General features: G+C 33.3%; 1 protein-coding gene across 1 annotated transcript; it reads right to left on the bottom strand.

Annotated features, from left to right (window-relative positions):
- Positions 1–1,938: 1,938 nt before the first annotated feature.
- LOC131164947 (coatomer subunit zeta-2-like) lies at positions 1,939–19,936 on the bottom strand. The gene is made up of 6 exons (XM_058122509.1): positions 19,796–19,936; positions 18,822–18,981; positions 17,716–17,863; positions 17,547–17,624; positions 2,771–2,855; positions 1,939–2,194 (listed from the first exon to the last, which is right to left on the bottom strand). The coding sequence occupies exons 1-6, from the start codon at positions 19,817–19,819 to the stop codon at positions 2,135–2,137; spliced, it is 555 nt and encodes a 184-aa protein (XP_057978492.1). The 5' UTR covers positions 19,820–19,936; the 3' UTR covers positions 1,939–2,134.
- Between the last annotated feature and the right edge of the window lie 1,167 nt (positions 19,937–21,103).

Raw genomic sequence — 21,103 nt, 5'->3', positions numbered from 1 at the left:
GATTCACCTATCTCCCAATATACTTTGAATGAACTAGTCTCTTTATGCCTTTCTTCTCATAAAAAAATTCTTATATTGAGGCTCAATTAGATTTCTTAGATGGTAAGAATGAAATGGGATTTTGATGATTCAACCATGTCAATTTGATTTCCTAATTTGATTAGTAGATTACTAAAAATGCATCTATCAACGAACTGTAATGTTTTCTTTTCTTTGATTCAATGTTGCTTAGATGGATTGAAAGACTTGTTAATTAGAGTTCCAAAACTTCTAGTTATTAAGAAAAAAGTTCTTATGTTGAGTTAAAATATTAAATATTTCCAAGCACAAAGATAAAGAATTTATATGGGAATCGGGAAAAGAGATTATTAAGTTAGACAATCAATTATATTTTAAAAATTTACATGATTTGAGAATGGTAAAATTTTTATTCAAAATCATTCAAAATCTCAAAATATGATTGGCTGCTTAAAATGTGACGTGTTTGTGTTGTCTAATCTAGTAACTTTTTTCATGAAGAAGTTTAATTATGGACATTGCGATCCGATCTCTTATTAGGAAATATTGAACACCAATTTCAATTAATTTGTGGATATCAGTGATTCATTAATGTACGATCCATAATATCAATTAGAGTTTGTGTCTGCAACTCACTTAAAGTCTTAAATCCAACATATCAAAAAGATGAAGAAATTATAGGATAAACTCGGTCAACCATATCATCATCCACGCGTAAACCACTCAAATGAAATAATTAACAACTCATATACTATATCACATAAACATATCATTAAAGGCAAAGAAATCCACCATCTGTCTTGATCTGCATAAAATGTATTTGTGCAGAATTCACTGTTTGAGACGTATTATTTTTGAAACATAAATTGTGTAATGTGTTCGATGACATTAAACTTGCTTCTTATTAGCAAGACCAAATAGGAAGAATTCTATAAATTTGGTCGTTTGAACAACTGGAGCAATGAGTTATATTCTATTCTTTGGATCAAATTTTTTTTTTGATTATTTGTGTAAATTTAGGAATAAATTAATTTTATACTTTGGCGTCTATTTAAAATTAAACTATTGTTATTTTTTGGTAAGTTGGGCGCAAATCAGATAAAATTTAAGAGTTATTATTTTTATAGTAAGGTAAATATATTTCATTAGTTATGAAAAAAACCAGTGATTTGTGTTATATTCAAAAAATATTCTTAAATCAATGATTTAATGCCATCCACACACACACACATACAGATATATATGAAAACAATATCCCTCAGAGGCACATTTGTCAATCACGTGAAACAAGAGTTCACTGAATTCTACACGAATACATCAATGCAGAACGAGCTTGGGAATGGATTTTTCCACCTTTTGTAAGGTCATTGTAATCTTTTTAGAGAGAGAGAGAGAGAGAGAGAGAGAGAGAGACATCTAACCATGGTTCAATATTAAGTACGATCTTCTTATGTAAGTAGTCACCATTTTGTTAGGGTTATACATGAATGACGCAATAAACTAAATCTGCTCCATACTTTTCTTAAAATTGAGTTAAAAAATGGGCTAATATCCAATTGGTTGCTGAAAAATTTTTCATTTTCAATGGCCTCTCCTATGCTCTTTTTCTATCAATTTAAACCTCCATATTAGGGTTTCTAGGCGTGCCTATACAAGTGTTCAAATGGCATATAACATTCATCGAATAATATTGAATCAACAAAGATGTCCCCCCACAGGTAGATGAGGTGATAAGCTCAAGTCTCCTAGTTAAATGATTAAGGTTTGAGCATTGAAAACTTCGACTTTTTATTTGAGATAATATCTTGATATTTAAGTGAAAAAGCATAAAGAGCTGGCTCATTATCTCGATGAATTAGTCGAGTATTCTTAGGGCCTCGAACATCATCGATTCAAATATATATATTGAATCAACACATGTGAACGGCAAAATCTCCAAGCAACTCAATTATTGAATGCACAAACGAGCCCATAAAAAAGCCCTAGTGCATGATTATCATCAACCAACAAGATAACAATGAATGAACAAATGTGGTCAATGCGATAAAAAATAATCAAGACCAAAGAAACTTGGGGGGAAAAGGCCAACGCGTTTCGTCTTGAGAACTAAGATGCATCAGCTCAGAAGAGATCTTGCAAACTGTACACGTGCAGTGGCCAATGCTTGAGTTATAGTCTGCAAAAATAGAAGAAAAATGCCAATGTTTGATTAGGACCAAAAATCACCAATCTGATTATGATCATCATCATCATCATCAACATCATCATCCAAGATGGCTAGCAAGTGGGTGAGCCAGGATTCATGACTTAATGCGTTGGGTGCATCTCTATCAAAAACAAAAGAACAGGGTTCTTAAAAAAGTTGAATCATTATGAGAAAAAAAAAGTCTAAGATTCAAAGGGGTTTAGAAAAGGCTACGAAAAGAAATTCATAGGGTATTAGGGCTTGAATTTGCTTAGGTGTTCTAAAGTTATACGATAGAACCAACTTTTAAACATTTCAATCAGACTCCCTCTCAAAAAGTTAATTATAATCATACAGGGGAAACAATGTAATAATAGTTGAATATGTTAATCCGTATCAGCAGTAAAGAATGGACTCTCGGCAGCTATGGAGCAAATGCCTAACAGTCTCTTCTAATTGCAAATTTTAAGCAGCATTATAATTATTTCATTCGATCATGCAAATATATTATGCCCTACAAAATTATACTGAAGGAAGAAGAAGCAGAAAAAGGGTGAGTTGCATCACCTGCTCAGACAACGGTGCAACAGCATCCAAGCTATGAATAGCTACTTTCCCTTCAATAACAAGGGGATCTGTTTCAAGAATCATCCTGCCAAGAACAAAATAAAATAAAAGCATGAACTTACTGAATGGAGCAGATCACATAACTTACTAACATAAATACGCAAGGATCTCTACAATGGGTGCAGAGGGGTTCATATGCCATACTTTAATTGGGAGAAAAAAATGCCAATTGTTTTACATAAAAGGATCAAGTGTACACTATTTTACACCATTCTTTGTTTGCCAGTTATATCCAACTAATCGATTTCATAATTTATCTTCCAAATACTCGAATAAAGAAATCCTAAATGTGATTTGTATGCATAACCTTACCACGCATTTAGGCACCATGTGAAATGATGTTACTCCATAGTTAATTAGCAACTCACCCCCACAATAATTGCATTTATTTAATTATTTCCACTAGTTCCTCATAAGCACTCATCACTTGGTGATTATGCAACCATTGATCAGTAAATGCCATAAATAGAATGAGCACGGGGTAAAAATTTTATATTGATCTGAACTAATCCATCTGCTTCCGGTTTTTAACAAGATTCCAGCCAGAAGCATACAAGTATTGTACTGTTATGCCCTCCCCCATGGGTATCAGGCAACCATGTATATGAGGTACAATCAGCAATTTGACAGCAGATTACCGACCAACATTTTTTTTTCCCAACATGCGACATAAGCTAAACCAAGCTTAAAAAACACCCCCTTTCTAGCTGGACTATGAAGAAACTACAGCCTGTACAATGCCTAATTCAACTGTAGCCTGTAGGGGTGCAGATTCCAAGAACTAATTTGCTAGATACATGGGCCTAGAAAAAATATTATGCTAGATACATGAGGCATGGATGGGGTGGTGAGACTTCAATACACCAATGGACAAGAAGATTGTCAAATGGGAGAAAAAGGTGGTTAGTTTCCATTGCTTGAATACAAGCTGCGGGCACGCTAGATCGAAAGTTGCTATTTTTAGGACATATAGAGGAAGTTTCTATTTTTTTTAGGAGAAAATGGGAGAGTTATGAATAGTACTTAAAAATTTTAAATTAAAATAATTGTCAAATTACTTACCTATCCATGGTTTTGTCAACAACAAAACCAAACCTAAAGTCCCACTAGGTGGGGTTAGTTATATGAATCCTTTTCCGCCAATTTATGTGATCATAGATAATTTCTTTTGACAAATTCAAGTCTATTAAATCCTTAATATCTCATTCCAAGTTATTTTAGGTCTATCCCTACCCCTTTTACTGCCTCCCACAGTAACTAACTCGCTTTTCCTCACTGGCGCATTATGTGGCCTATGTTGTAAGTGCCCAAACCATCTAAGTCGTCTCGCCCTTATCTTTATCATTTATAGGAGCTACACCTGACTAACCATCAATATGTCTATTCCTTAATTTATCTTTCAGTGTTATACCACTCATCAATTAATTAAGCATTCTCATCTCGGCAACTTTTACATTTTGGATATTCTGTTTCTTCTTCGCCCAACATTCTGATCCATATAGCATAGTTGGTTTTATAGCCATTCTATAAAACTTCCTTTTTAATTTTAAGGGTATTCTACGATCACAAAGCACACTTTAAGCACTTCTCCATTTTACCCCAATTGCTTTAACTTTTATGCATCACATCATTTTCAAATTTCTTCTTTAGTTTGCATAATAAATCTAAGGTATCAAAATCTACAACTGCTATTTATTTCTTTATCACCAAGTTTAACTTTGTCCCCAATATTCCTCCTACCATTACTGAAATTACATTTCAAATATTCTATCTTATTTCTACTCATCCTAAAGCTTCTAGATGCCAAAGCTTCTCTCCATAATTCTAGCTTAACGTCTACTCCGCCCTTAGTTTTATCAATAAATACAATATCATCTGCAAATAACATACACCATGGAACCTCATTTTGAATGCTCTTAGTTAGTTGATCCATCACTAAAGCAAAAAGAAAAGAGCTCAAAGCAGATTCTTGATGTACATCTATCGTGATCGGAAATTCTCTAGTTTCTCCATCTATAGTCCTTACACTAGTCATTACTCCATCGTATATATCCTTAATGACATTAGTATACCTACTATATACACATTTTTTTTTTTAAAACCCACCATAGAACTTCTCTAGGTACCTTATCATATGCTTTCTCTAAGTCAATAAATACTATATGCAAGTCTTTCTTCTTTTCCCTAAACTTTTCCATTAATCTTCTTAAAAGATATATAACTTCTGTGGTAAATCTCCCAAGCATAAAAGCAAATTGATTTTTTGAGACCTTCGTTTTTAGCCTTAATCTTTGTTCAACTACTTTTTTCTACAGTTTCATCATATGATTCATAAGTTTAATTCCACGATAGTTATTACAATTTTAAATATTTTTTTTATTTTTGTATATAGGTATCATGGTTTTAAATAACGGCCGTTACGTAGCGTAGCGGCCGATACGTAACGTAAATAAAGGGCTTTGAAACCGATATGGGCTGATACTGCAGTTTGGAAAAAATTCACAGCAGTAACGGCTGTTACCCCAACGTTACACTCTGTAACGGTCCGTTACGGACTGTTACATGCCGACAGCTTGAGAATCTCCTTTCTGCTGCGCAGCGCTCCTTTCCCCCTCTCCCGAGTCCCAACCACCCATCTGCCATTCAATCTAACTAAATCTAACATTCAAAGAGCAAAAAAACTTACCTTGAAATTTTGTTGGCCGAGCGGCCGAAGCAATAAGAAGGCTTCACGCCTTCACTTCTTCGAACCCTGAGCACTCATCTTTGCAGCCTTCGTCTAGCCGTCCTGAATCCTGATCCTAACTAAGTTCTTCGAAGCCTGAGAGTGGCCGAAGGCAGCTTCATCCGCCAATCGTCGCACTCGCCGCCAACAGCCAGCCCTTTGCCAGTCGTCGCACGGAGCTTGGAGTCATCAATAGCCCTTCGGCAGCCTCCGCCATTCGTCGCACTCGCCGCCACCCACTAGCCCTCCGCCAGTCGTCGCACGAAGCTTCGAGGCTTCGAGGCTCCTCTGAGTCCCCTCTCCTCTCTCGGTCTCACTCAGACTCTCTCACTCTCTGCGTATAAGATAAGCTTTAAAATTTCAGTCAACACACACATCTCAAACTTTTTATTATGTTTTTTTTTTATTATTATAATTTGTTGTAAATTATGTTTGTTAAATTGAATTAAAAAAAAAGAGTAATTTAATAGAGCAAAAAATTAGAAAACAATAATAATTATGTAAAATAAAATTTTCTTAATTTATAAATATTTTAATTGTCTTATATTTTTTGAAAAGTAATTAGGAAAATCTAGTTCCATCACATATTTCTTGTTTATAAATATTTTTTAAGTTTTAAAACATCATTTTGACCTTAAATTTAAAATTAGGTAAAATAAATCATTACTTTTGTTTTTAGTTATCAAATAAAGTAAAAATTGATAACTTAATAAAAAAAATTTTAACCTAATAGTTAATATATTAATAATTCAGATTTTTACTAATTACTAGTTTACTACTGGAATTTGTAGAAAAATTTTATTTTGATCCATATACTGAGAAAATGCTTAAAAAGTTAAATAGTCAATTTGTACTGTATGGATCTCTATTAGTGATGCTGTGATGTATATGAAAGTAAGGTAAAAGTCTTTTCCACCTTTAAAATTACAATGTTAATTTCTTATAGTTATAAATGAAAATAAAATCAAGTTATAAAAAATAATGAAAATATCTTTTTAAAGATAGAGGAATATATATTTTTGTAATAAAATATATAATATTTTATAATTTTGTTTATTTAAATATAAAAATAAATTAAACATTACTTATTATTTTTAATCAAATATTATATTTTATTTTTACGTAATAAGTATTTAAAATTAGAAGGACTATTTAGTACTTATTATTTAATATTTACTAAATTACAAATTATAATATTATTCTTCTCATTTTTTTAGAAAGGTTGTAACTTTGTATTTTCTCTATGTTTTGTGTAGAGATCATCAAATTAAGTCTATCAATATGTCACGTGATAGAGGAAATGAGAACTTACCTAGTGAGGATATTGGATGGCATTTTGATACTGCGGTGGACGGTAATAAACATGTTATTATGTGTAAGTTAAATGGGAAGATAATTAAAGGGGGCATTACACGCTTGAAACAACACTTGACACATAAAAAGGGTCAAGTAGCTAGATGCTTAAATATGACCACACAAGTCAGAGAACAAATGATGAAACATCTACAACAGTATGCTGAGAAGAAAAGAGATAAACAAAAAAGGCAAGAAGAAGCAGAAGCCCAAATTAGAGGAGATTTTGAGAATTTGAGCGATGAAGAAGACTTGGAAGAAGAAAGCATGAAATTTGCTCGACAAGAAAGCATACGATCACAGCAACAATGGGAAGAGAGAAAGATTTCGAGCAAGAACATCTAGAGGGGGTAATATTTATGAAGAGGGAGGTGGCTTTGATAGTAGTGCTACCAGTGGTTTCAATAGAGCAGAAGCTTGATCTTATAGTGGTCGAGAAGCTGGAGGTAGTGGACGACAATGGATCAATTCTGATGCCCCTGAAGCTAGACTAAAGGCAATGGATCCTATTTTAGAAAGAAGCAAGAGTGCGAAACAACCAAAAATCAACACTAAGTTACTGAAAGGTTTAAGAAGTAAATTAGGAAAAGCAGTTGGAAAATTCCTAATTTATAATCGGATTCCAACGAATGTAGTTGACTCTCCATTTATGCAGCCTATGCTTGATATTGCTGCAGAGGTTGGAAAGGCGGTGAAGGGTCCATCATCCTATGAGATATCTGAAATTTATGTGGAGCAAGAGTATCAAGAAATGAAAAATTATATAACTTCTTTTGCTGGAATTTGGAATGAGAGAGGTGTAACCCTTATGTGTGATGGTTGGTCAGGATCAACTAGAAAACATATTATAAACTTTTTAGTTTATTGCGATAAAGGCACCGTGTTTCATAAATCAGTTGATGCCTCTGATGTGGCAAGCAGAATAGCTGAATATTATTTCAGGTAATTTTCTAATTTTAATTGTATATGCAAATAGTATTATGAACTTGCATGTTTTTAATTAAATAGTAGTAATTATTGAATCTATAATTTCATTTCAGATTAATGGACGAGGTGGTTGAAGAAATTGGAGAGGAGAATGTTTTCTAAGTAGTGACTGCTAATGAAGCTGCAATAAAGGAAGGAGAAAAATTATTAATACAGAAGAAACCCAATCTCTATTGGACAGCATGTGCAGCTCATTGCATAGACCTTATTCTTGAAGATATTGGTAAGAAAAGTAATGTGAACAAGGTCTTAGAAGATGCAAGAACAATAACCTCATTTTTTTACAACCACACATGGACAGTGAATTTCATGAAGAAATTCACAAATAATAGAGAGTTACTTCGCCCTGCCATCACTCGATTTGCCACAAATTTCATTGCTTTGGAGACTATTGTTAGGCATAAACAAGCATTAAGGGAAATGTTTACATCTGATGCTTGGAAAAACTCAAGATTTGGGATGGCAAAATCAGGCCCAGCATATGATTCAAAAAAAATTATCTTAGGCAAAGAGTTTTGACAAAAGGCCTCTGATATAATAAAGTGCAAGAACCCTTAGTGAAAGTTCTTAAATTGGTTGATGGTGATGAAAAACCAACCATGGGCTTCATATACGAGGCAATTGATAGGGCGAAGTTGGCCATTCAAAAATATTGCCGGTTTTACAAAGACTATTGGAAAATTATTGACAACTAGTGGAGTTTTCAGTTGCACCAAGATTTGCACGCTGCTGGAATGTGTAAATCAAATACAATTTTTTATTATTTTAACTTTTAAATTATGCATAGTTGCATTACAAAACTATTGATTAATATGTTTCTAAATTTAATTGTAGGGTATTTTTTGAACCCACAATTTCTTTATGGTGCCCCACCCTCTCCTGAAGTTATTAGAGAAGTCATGGATGGAGTTAAAAAAGTGATAACCAAGTTGGTACCCGATATAGATACTCAAATTCGGGCTATTAATAAAGTAAGTATTGGTTCCATTAAATTGAATAATGAATTATTCTAGTATTCTGTAATACTTTCAAGAATAATTATTAATACATCTAATTAATTAATTATATTTCACAATCATCATTTTTTAGTTGTTGCTATATCGAGATAGGCAGGAGACTTTTGGAACCCCCGTTGGCTCAAAGGGCAGTGAAACAAACAAATCCTGGTAAATATGGCTATATAGCTAAATAATGGATGAATGACTCTATTTTCTCTCTTTATGTTCAAATTTGACTTTTGAAATATACGCTATACTAACATAAAACTCTTTTTAATTATTCATACAGCTGAATGGTGGATTCATTATGACTTGTGTGCTCCTGAGCTCCAAAGAATAGCAATCAGAGTTCTTAACAAAACCACATCAGCTTTGAATTGTGAGCGTAATTGGCACACCTTTAGCCTCATCCATACGAAAACAAGAAATAGATTAAAGTACATGAGACTACAAAAACTTGTTTTCGTACATTACAACATGAGATTAAAGTTAACAACATGAGATTAAAGTTAAGACGTACAATAAGAAGAAACCAACGAGAAATTGAAGAGGGTTTCAATCCAATCAATTTGGACTACATTTTCGAAGAAGATGATCCTTTAAGTCAATAGTTAGAGGAGAGAGAGACACCACTACTCGACGGTCAGGACAATTCAAATTGGTTAAATGAAAAAGTTGATGGTACTACAGAAAGAGGTGATCAACCACCAATAAACGCGCATGATGATTCAAGTTCAAGCCCTGAACGTACACAAAGTAATGACAATCTTGGTTTGAGCCCACCAAGTGATGATGATCGTAATAGTGGTGCTGGAGCTGGGGTTGGGGGGGGGGGTAGCAGTGGTGGTGGTGGAGGCGGCGGTGTAGAATATAATTATGAATATGACACAGGGACATCATTTGCAAGGGATATACATCCTTCTGATCATTATGGACTACATGACATACCTGGAAATTATGACTTGGGTATTCCTCCAGGGAACCAATCTTCACAACCCAGGAGAAAGAGTGCTCGTGGTGACCCTAGTGATTCTACTGAAGATTCATATAGTGTGGTTCGTAGTTTTGGCGACTTTGGTTTAGATGGTTCATCATCACAATCATATGGATCTCATCTAGCATATCCACATTATGCATCTCGTGACTCACATTTTTATCCTAGTGGATCAGGAATCTTAGGATCTAGTGAGTGTTCTTCTACACACTAACTAGAGCTAGCCCCTGCCCCAACTTATGGACATTATTCAGGAGGATTTTCACCACCAGTACATTTTCAAGAGCAACAACGAAATGACGCAAACTTGGGTTTATTCAACCATGTATTTCCACAAGGATGGGGAGATAATTTCCCATCCCAATCTCAAGATATAGATGCAAATTATGAAGACCCTCCACGTCATTCTTTTTGGTGGCGACATATGCTATGTTATAAATTTGTAATATTGTATTCATGTATTTTCAACTATTTATTGATATTTGATATTAATCACTTTTTAAATTCATGTATGTGTAATGTGTATATTGAGTATTGAGTCTATTGATTCATTTTTAGTAATTTTATGACTTTAATTAATTGATTCTTACATTTCTACATCTTTTAACTAATTAAAGTAATGTAAACTATAAAAAAATATGTTTTTTTTTTTATAAACAGCGCACTAAAATTAATATAAAAATCATAATGTCTATTAAAAAGCATTTGTAGGTTGAATGAAAGCCTTCAAAATTCATTAAAAATCATGTATTAATAGATTTCATGCTTATTTTTTATTTTGGCATGGTTGTGCATGCATGAAAAAAATTCACGACCGTTACGCTTGCTTCCCGTTACGTAAGACCCGCGTCTCCCGCGACCCGCGACACCCGCAACTGTTACGCGACGTTACCTGCGACCACAATTTCGAACCATGATAGGTATTAAAGTGTTTTCCTCCATTCACTGACATTTTCTTAGTTTTTATAATTGTGTTAAATAAATTAGCTAACCATATAATTCCGTTATCACCTAAGCATTTCCTAACTTCAATTGGGATGTTATCCGGTCCTATATTTTCCATTTTTCATCTTTTTTAGTACAAACTTAACTTCATTAACTCTAATTTTGCGAATAAATATCATATTTTAGTCTTTTCCTCATTTGTCAATTCTAAGTTTAAGTCTTCTATTTGATTTTCATTAAACAACTTACTAAAGTAACTTTGCCATCTATCTTTTATGTCTCATCCTTAACCAAGTCAATATCATCCTCACTTTTTATATATTTTACATTTCCTAAGTCCTTACTCTTCCTTTCTCTAACTTTAGCAAGTTTAAATATATCACTTTCCCCTTCTTTTATATCTAATCTATCATACAAACTATTAAATGATATGTGTTTAAGTTCATTAACAACCCTTTTTGCATCTTTTATTACCTCTTTATATTTTTTCAAAGTTATCTACGTTTCTACATTTTTGCCACGTTTTATACCAAATTCTTTTTGTCTTTACGACTTTTTTGGACATCTTTATCCCCACCAACTTTCTTTGTTATTTGAGAATCTTCCCCTTGATTCATCTAAAATCTCTTTTGCTATTTTTTAATAGAGCTAACTAATCTGCTCCAAAGATTATTTGTATCCATCCCATCCTCTATAGTCCAATCCCTATCTTTGATCATTTTATCTTTAAATTTTATTATATTTTCTCTCTTTAGGTTCCACTATCTAGTTCTCTTACACTGGTTTGTTTTATCTTTTTTCTTCCATTTTTAATACATATATCTAACACTAAGACTCTATATTGTGTGGTTAGGGTTTCACCTGAAATAACTTTACAATCTTTACATGATAAACGATCTACCCTCCTAGTTAAAAAAAAAATTCCATTTAACTTCTATTTTGTCCACTTTTAAAGGTTATTAAATGTTCTCCTCTTTTCTTAAAACAAGTATTCATTATAATAAAATCATATGACATAGCGAAGTTTAAGATCATCTCCCTAAACTCATTTTTGTCTCCATATCCATATCATCTATGTATCCTCTCATAACCTTTATTAGCCCTTCCAATGTGTCCATTTAGATCTCCTCCTATGAATATTTTCTTAATCCCTGATATGCCTTGTATACTATCCATATCTTCCCAAAATTCTCTTAAGATTTTCTGCTAAGTCTACTTGAGTAGCACAAGTACAAATAATATTTATTATCTCTTGGCCTAATACCATCTTGATTTTTATAATTCTATCTCCTATTATGTTTATATCAATAACGCTACCTTTTAACTTTTTGTCTACAATAATTCATACTCCATTCTTATGTTTTTCTTTTCCAGTGTACAAAAGTTTAACCCTGATTTATCAATTTCTCTAGCTTTCCCCCCCATCCACTTAGTTTCCTAAAGGCAAATTATATTAATTTTTCTTCTAATCATTGTGTCCACAGTTTCTATGCTTTTACCCGTAAGTATCCCCATATTCCAAGTTGCTAATTTAATGCTAGTTTCCTGAACTAACTTCATTACCTACCCACGTCCATAATGATTCAGGAACCCTCGCATATTTGACACCGTAATCGGGCGTAGACACGACACGACGACCTAGCCCACCTTCGTCCACTTTTATCGCTACACTCGGGTGGTACAAGTGCAACACATCGCCCCATGGTTTTGTAAATGTTTTAAAACATGACTAGTCTTGACAGGTTTTATGCAAAGATGATTGAGAAAATGATTGAAAAGTGCCTAGGTTCCCTTAAATAACAGTAGAGATTAGTCATCCATGAGGGTAGACTATGAAAATACGGAGCACATACAGGTGACTTCAGGGTGCCATTTGGGTGCGGGATCTAAGAGGCCCTCCTAGAATGACATTAAAGGGAATTCAATTCTCATCATGCTTGTCTCATGGGAATATTTTAGTTTGGTTCGCGTTATAGGATCCCTAAAAATATACACAAGATACCAATCTCTATGCTTTGTTCAAAATGGGAACCTTGTTGAACATTTAAATTAGATTAAAATACCCTTGACTTGCATATGCAATGATATATGGAGACTAGTCACATTCACATGACCTAAAAATATATTTGTAATCAATTATGTTATCGCATTCTAAAAAGGGCACTTCGGTGCACAAAGCTCCCATGTACGCGGGGGTCTGGGGAAGGGGCGGACCACAATGGATCTATAGTATAATAGTATGCAGTCTTACTTTACATTTTTGCAAGAGGTTGTTTCGACGCCTTGAACCCGTGACCTCCATGTCACACGGCGACAAACTTACCGTTGTGCCTGAGCTCCCCTTCAATTATGTTATCGTATTCTAAAATAATAATATTAAATTATTACAAAATAATATTATATTGACTTATATTTTCAATTTTTAGTTTTATAGTTGTAGATATCATAATAGTGCATGATAATAATATATTATAAGAAAGAATACATCATTATATCATTTTATGAATATAAATTATCATTAAAAAATGTAATTAATAATACAATACGTCATAATTTGATATTATATTCTAACTAGTAATATTACTTTCAATTTTTACTACTTTTAATTTTCAATTTTCTATAATAATTTATTATCATAAATATCATAATCTTGGGGCATTTATATCCAACCATCCAAAATAGTAAGGACAATTTGATCCTAGGACGCCTATGGGAACATGAGGTACCATGGATTCCCATGTTGGGCATCCTTCATTCCCAGAGAATGTGAATAACACTTTACTTTACAGGCCTAAAATGAATGTGGGAAATGGAGCATCCCATTTCTAGAAATCTTGAAAGATCCATAAACCAAATGCAGCCTCGATGTTACAGTCATTGTCACATACTGACAATAGCAAAACATAACAGTATGGAAAGAAATAGAAAACAAGAAACATGTATAATGCCACATTGATTACATACTAATGACAAGTATTGCCATAATATCACAATGCACACCAGAAAAAAAAACATTTTTTCCACTTTTCTACTTAAATAAATATAGTCTCTTTTTTTTTTTTTCCCACTTTTTATTCCTTCGTTACGTTTAGAAAGGGGCAAATTGTGAGGCCTAGACTCCAAAAAGCCACTTGAGCCACAATTGTGCACAAACAGTTTGAAAACCTCAACCAGACGATATGAGTTCAAATGGCTACCTGGCCAAAGAAGCTCGACTTTTTATGGTCTATTTCATATCAACTCTACTTTTGTTTATTTTTTTTATTTTTTATTTATTTTGGTTTCTATACATTGAAGAAACAAATTATGAGAATCCATTTGTTTACATTGCCAGATTTCTGATTTGTTTCCGGTTTTCAGCTGTTCTCGAAAAAACTAAAAACCAAATCTAATGGTTTTTAGTTGTTTTGGCAATTTGTTGCTACAATATTTTAGCATTCAAAATTAATTTTTGTGGATTAGATCATTCATTTTTTACATAATTTTTAACAAAAATAAAAAGTAAAATGACTATAAGAATTTTAAATATAATTAAAAAAAATCCATAATATTTATAAAAAATTTAAAAAATTATAAATCCATTTAAAAAATGTTTTTATAATTTCTCAACTGTTATGTACAATAAAAATGTTCTTGCAAAGTGAATTCTCAAATATTAAAGTTAAAGTAATTATAATAGTTAAGTTAATTTCAGGGGTCAGAAAGAATAAGAATGGCAGGGCTCTATGGCGTGCAGCTGTTTTTTTTTTTTTTTTAGTCCATCCTTTAGACTATGTGGATAGAAAGGGAAGCAAAGATTTTCAAAAATCGATCTACCTGCTCACAGCTTTTGTGGGATAGGCGACTTTCCTAGCCTTTTGTGGGTGCACTCTTTGGGTTTCTTGAGGGTCTTCCATTGTCTGACCTTACTAGAGATTGGAAGACAGCACTCTTGTGATGGAGTTATGGATTGTATTTTAATTTTACCTTGTTTGGTATTTTCTGCATTGTTCCTCTGGTTTTTCTCAGATTTTCTAGTCAGTTGAGGAGGACTCCTTGTACTCCAATCATGTGTAAAATTGTCTTCTTTTTCTATCAAAAATAAAATTAAACTAATTTTTATTTTTTTATAATATTTTTCACAAATAGATTTCTGGTTTTCAGTTTTTCAGTTTCTGTTTCTAGTTTTTAATTTTCATTTCTGGTTTCTGTTTTTATAAGTTTTGACAATGATAAAACAGCCTTTCACTGAACCAGGACCAACTTTGCTGACATGGCCTGAACTGCTGTAACTTGAAAAACCAGCAGGTTGGCTGAGTGGCTATCAAGTGTAAAATTTTTTCACATACGCAATGGTGTAGTTCGAACCAAGTGCCCAGACTTCAACTGACACAGGAATATCCAACTCAGCATCTGCTTGTAGTTTCAAAACAGAACGATATGAATATGATTTAACCTGCTTTACTATCCTCTGCTAAGGCCTAAAAATAATTTTGTTACATGAAGCATGTGTATTGCAGCTTTTTTTTTTTTTTTTTAAATAAGCAAAAAAGAATTTCTATAAAAAATTATAGAAGGATAAGACATAATGGCGCCCCTATGGTTTTCACTGGCACTTCTTGTTCTTGATATGCATTGAGTTGGCAACAGCCTCTGTGCACCACAAACACTTACAGTGGTCAACCTTATATTTTATGGCAGCAAGCACACACAGCAACCCCTTCACAGGGCCGTACATGCAGAGAGGAACACCTTCCTATGCTGCCATCATTGCCCCAAATCCTCATTGTTTCCATCTCACGTGGCAGCCACGAACTATTCCTCCATACAGCCATCAAATCCCTGAATCACCATAATCACATTGTATGTAACTATATAATGTATGGGCTCAACACAGTGTCGTAATTCCAATTACATTGGAATCATTGGATTGATTATATGACACCTTTTCACCATTATACTTTATTAATGACCCTCTATTCTATTAGATTCAAGTAACTTTATCACTACCTCAACCCAGCTCTTTACCTATAATGCATGCTTAAGCTTTTTATTTAGGCATACATGTAACACATCCTTACAAATCCAATTTTTTTTTTTTCTCTCGACAGAAAAAAGTAGGCTCCATCAAAGGCAGCAAAGGGGTCCCAACCAAGGAATAAAATTTCCATTTCGATGGAAATTTTACAGGTCTAAATTCATGGAAGTTTCTAAGGGAATATCAATTTCAATAGAAAATTCAATTTTGATTTAAAGAAACATCAAAAAATTATAGTAAATTATGGAAATTATGAATGAAACTGTGGGAAATATTAGAATATATGATTGTAAATAATTTAGGAACAAACTAAAAAACAACAAATTTTTCTTGTTTTTCTTCAGTTATAATTTAAATTTAAAAAAATTTGGCTGAAATTTTGCCAAAAATAAAGGACCATGGCACCACCCAAAGGCGATGATCATCAACAAAAACTATGGCAGCTTGATAATTTACAAAATACAGCCCATCAAACCCAAAAAGAAGTGTTTTAAGCCAGTTGTCTTTCACAGTAATTCAGGAGGTGTCGAGACCTCAAAAGCCCTATGATTTATTTCCTTCCACACTAACCAAAAAATAGTAAGAGGGATCAAGTCAATAATCCTTTTCCATTCCTCGTCAATCAAGATACCCCTCCATGCCCACAGTTATCTTGGAACAGATCCTCACACTTCCAGAAGATTCTCACCATGCCTAAAGTACAATTCAACAGATTTCTGATCTGACTGAAAAAGATAATGAGGTGATGCAGTGTCTCACTTTCTCCTTTACATAGACAACATCTACTTAAATGGACAATTCCCCTTTTCTGTAAGTTATGAGGTGTCAAAATCTTATTCCAGATGCCTCCCAAGCAAAGAAAGCAAACTCAATTAGGTCGCTGGTTTTCTATAGGGCCTTCCATTGTAATAAATTATTTCCAATCAATGATGTGACCAAAGATGCTACACAAGGATCTCACCTTAAACTTTGATGTGGTGGTCCTTAAAAGTTTCATTGGAGCCCCTCTACCAACAATCAGGGGGAAAAAAGAGCTTCTTGTCCCCCACAATGAAGGAGATATGTTCCGCCAAATTCTCTGAACTCCCTCTTATGTTCTTCGACAACCCAGCCTAATACAGTTCTCTCCATTCCTTAGTAATACACCCACTATTATCACTTCCATATTAGACCCGACAACCTCCCTCCACAACTCCTCTTTTTCCATGAAAAATCTCCATAACTATTTCCTCATTAAGGCCCTACTAAAGCTGGCCAAATCTTTATTTCCAGTCCTCCCTTCCAAAGAGGTTGTTTGATTGATCATTTCCCACTTCACCAAATGGTACATGAACACCTCCTTGCTGCTGCGGCAAAAAAATCTTCTTTGAATCCCTCCAAGCCTTCCAGTCACCGAGCTTGGTGCATGGAAATGAGACATAAAATACAACAGCAAGTTGGTATATAGTGCTTTTAATAAGGGCAATTCTTCTCACATCCACTTTATATAATCAACTTTCTTGTGTACATGTTAATACTCAATTTTCATTGATACTCAATTTCTTTTATAGAAATATTGATATTTAGTTTATATGCCTAGTTAAGGTTCTTTCAACTCTACATGGACATAGATCAATATTTTCTAGAAATTGCAAATGAAAGGGAAAGAAAAACTCAAATCAGCGCAGAAATATTTCAATAAGAAATTGATTACATACCCCCCATCAACAATCTCATCAAGGCATAAAAGAATGAGATCCAAGTTCTCCAGAGCCTCCCTTTTGTCAACATTATTCCTACAATAATAGCATAAATATTTTATGGCATAAAAGCATAAACTAAGAGGTCATCAAAATTGGAACAAGTAGAAATTTTGAGCAAAATTACCTGAGGAGGAGAGTAACAGCATCAGAGAATGCCTGAAGAACAGCTGCTAAGATTAGTTCATTTTCATCATCACCACCAGTCACAAAAAAGTGCAGGTCCTGGACAAACTTATAGACAACAATGCTGCTCTCAAACATTGCTATCTCCGCTGCAGAAAATAATCAAGGAACACATCAATGATGAACTAATGAAGTTTAAGCAAGCCATGCCAATATCTTTCAAATTCATACAGAAAGCTGTACATTATCCTGATATGCAATTTTGGAGCACCCTTCCAATTCAAAGGAAAAAAAAAACTGAAAATTTATTCACAATAGCTATTCATAAAGGTTTCATCTCTTTTGCTTTTCACATAGTACATAGCAACAGTTGAGAATGACGTCAATACTTGCCAAGTATTGATATCAATAATTTTACTCGGCAGGCATGACATTAGTTTTCTATTCCATAATGTCAATACTTCACCTTGCAATGAATAGTGAGAGACACTTTTAAAAAATAACAGCAGGAAACTTCATGAATTAGCATTCAGCATGCTGGCAGGATCAAGGCAAGAGCTTGACAACCAGAACTATTGCCCATGGTCCTGAAATTCAAGAGATTAAAGACACCCAGACAAAAATTTCATAATGATTTATCAGACTCTACTTTTAAAATTGCACATAGCCTGGATATCCAGCAATAGACCTCTCCCCAACCTTTCAATCAGTTGATTATAAAAGATTACTATAATAACAACTGAGATGTTTCTTTTACTTCAGTGACAAATCCACGTTTTGAACATTAAACCCACATGGACACAAGAAAATCTTTGTAAAACCATGATATGCCACCTTTTGGTTGACCACATAATAGCTTGAGTTGATTTTTGCTATTCATTATTTAAGCTTTGAGCTGAATCAACAACACAGAGAGAAACAGGGATCAAACAATCCCATAAAACCTTTTACTCTTCAAATTGTTAAATGAGAAACAGGAGCAAGCACATAAAAGTTAAGAAAAAATTTCCTATATAAATCAAATTTCTTAACACGACAAAAAAGAAAGAAAACGAGAAGAAGAAAAAGAACAAATTGAAATGGAATTGAAATACAACAATTAATTACCTTCATTCCGAGCATTTGTCTTTTGAGTTTTAGTGAAGATAGATTTTTCAAAAGCTAACTTCGCGCTGTTTGTTGGCCAATCATCGGAATAGTATTTGACGGCCACACGCTTACCCTCGGAATCCAAAAGAAGAAGGTTCTTTATTGAAGGGCATGACTCCTACATAAAAAAAACAATTAGATTATCTTCATGTACTCTAAATTGTCCAAAGTAGGAGTACTACATAACATGCCAATAACTATTATCATATCATTAATATGCATTACATATATTCCCCCTCCCAAACCCCTCCTTCATGTGCACAAACAAAACCAGAGTTCTGAAACAAGTGTCAAGTAATTCCAAGTATAAAAATTAACAAAAAGTGAATCAATAAATTTTATACAGATTTGAGAATAAATAAAATCATCATAGTTTTTGGTCTTTTTTGGCGCGTTCATAAGTTTTTTGTGCTGCAAAAGCAGATCGATTTGTATGAATATGAGGCCTGCCACTAAATCTACTCAACGCCATCAAACTTAATATCTCTCCGTAAGACCTCCTATTCATAAGGAACCAAAACAATCTCCATAACATGTAGATCTCAACACGAAACAAAAAGCGGTGGCAGATCAAATGCAACGATCGAGTTAAATAGTTACATTGGACGGCACAGTGGCAGATCTATGATTTCCATCTCTTTCATACATTTCAGCTCCAATTGATCGATCAAGTAATCCAGAAAAAAAAAAAAGCGAATCAAAATTTTCGCAACAACTGTTACACTGACATAAACTATAAGCCGGCATCATATCACGTTCGAATGCAGTCCCAAACACTGAGAGAACTAAAGTTCAAAATCTTAATTCCTTTAATTTTCTCACGTTTTCTCGCCAACCAAACACAAACTGATGGAAATAAATGAATTCCTAATTTTACTGCAACCAGTTAAATCAGAATACAATAAACTTCGAAGAGAGAGAGAGAAGCTTACTTGATGGATGGACAAATTCGCCATTGATGAAGAATTGTAGAACGAAGTTTACAGATTTGGTTTTAGGCTTCCAAAAGTGTCGGGCGGAGGACTAGCTTAGGGCCTCTCGGGAAAAAAGCGTGGCAACCGCTGGACCGTTAGGCCGCTAATAAGGAATATTAAATATAATATAATTTTATTTTTATTTTAAATCATAGTAATCGGTTACTTCTTTTGATAAATATTCTTTGTAGAAATTATTCATTGCACAAATATTCGTAAGTTTAATTTATAGATTCTTCAAATATTTTTATTTGTAAAAATCTTTATTGGAGAAAATATTTTTATATATTCATAAATATTTTATTTGTACAAATTTATTTTGAAAACACAAATACTTTACTGAGCAAATTTCATATTATCAGAGAGTATATTTTTAGAGTTTAAATGTGTACATTTCAACTTATATTTTCAGAAGCATTATTATGTACAAAAATATTTTTATTGTAACGGTTGGGTTCAACCCATTAATTGAACTGGAAAGTCTCCGCCTCATAAGAGAGACCGATTGGGTTCTACTCATAATTGAATTGGAGAGTCTCCGCTTCGTAGGAGAAACCAGTTCGGCTCAGTCTGGTAATTGAACTGAAATTTTCCTTACTCCGTAAGGAGAGGTTGTAAGGTTGAGATTAGCCCTATAATTTGACTTGGGGATTACCTTATCCTGTAAGAAAATATTGTAAACGACTTCTGTTCTACCCGTTTAAGTGAGTAGAAATAGTAAAATCATTAAAGGGTATACCCAAAGTGGGGACGTAGGTTGATTTGATCGAACATCGATAACAAATCTTTTGTCGTTCTCTCTTTATCTCATTTATATTTCTGCACTTAAATTTCTACATTTGTATGCTTTCATTTATCGTTATAATTATTTGCATGCACACCTCTATTTTAAATGAGATATGTTCTACGTGTATGTCTATATTTATCGTTTTATTAATTTATATACATACGTGAAAATGAAATATGATATGTGGTGAATCGACGTAAATATTTAATATAGTCGAAATAATTTTAAAACTCAATTCACCATTCTTTTGAGATTACACCAATTTTAACAATGTGTTTTTAATTTTTCACTTTTGAATGTGTTTTTTTTTTAAATGTATAAATATAAATACATAAAAAATGCAAAGGAAAAATTTCTCTCCTAAACAAAAAACGAAATTAGTACTTATTTTGGGAAGAAATAATTGATTAGGATTCACTGCATGTTTATTTAAAAAATTTCAACATTTAATTGGATTAGTCAATGTAGTTGACACGTGA

Source organism: Malania oleifera, chromosome 9, assembly GCF_029873635.1.
Source record: "Malania oleifera isolate guangnan ecotype guangnan chromosome 9, ASM2987363v1, whole genome shotgun sequence".
NCBI classification, from domain to species: Eukaryota; Viridiplantae; Streptophyta; class Magnoliopsida; order Santalales; family Ximeniaceae; genus Malania; species Malania oleifera.
Note: the sequence above shows the minus strand (reverse complement) of the source record. Positions and strands in the feature narration are given on the sequence as shown.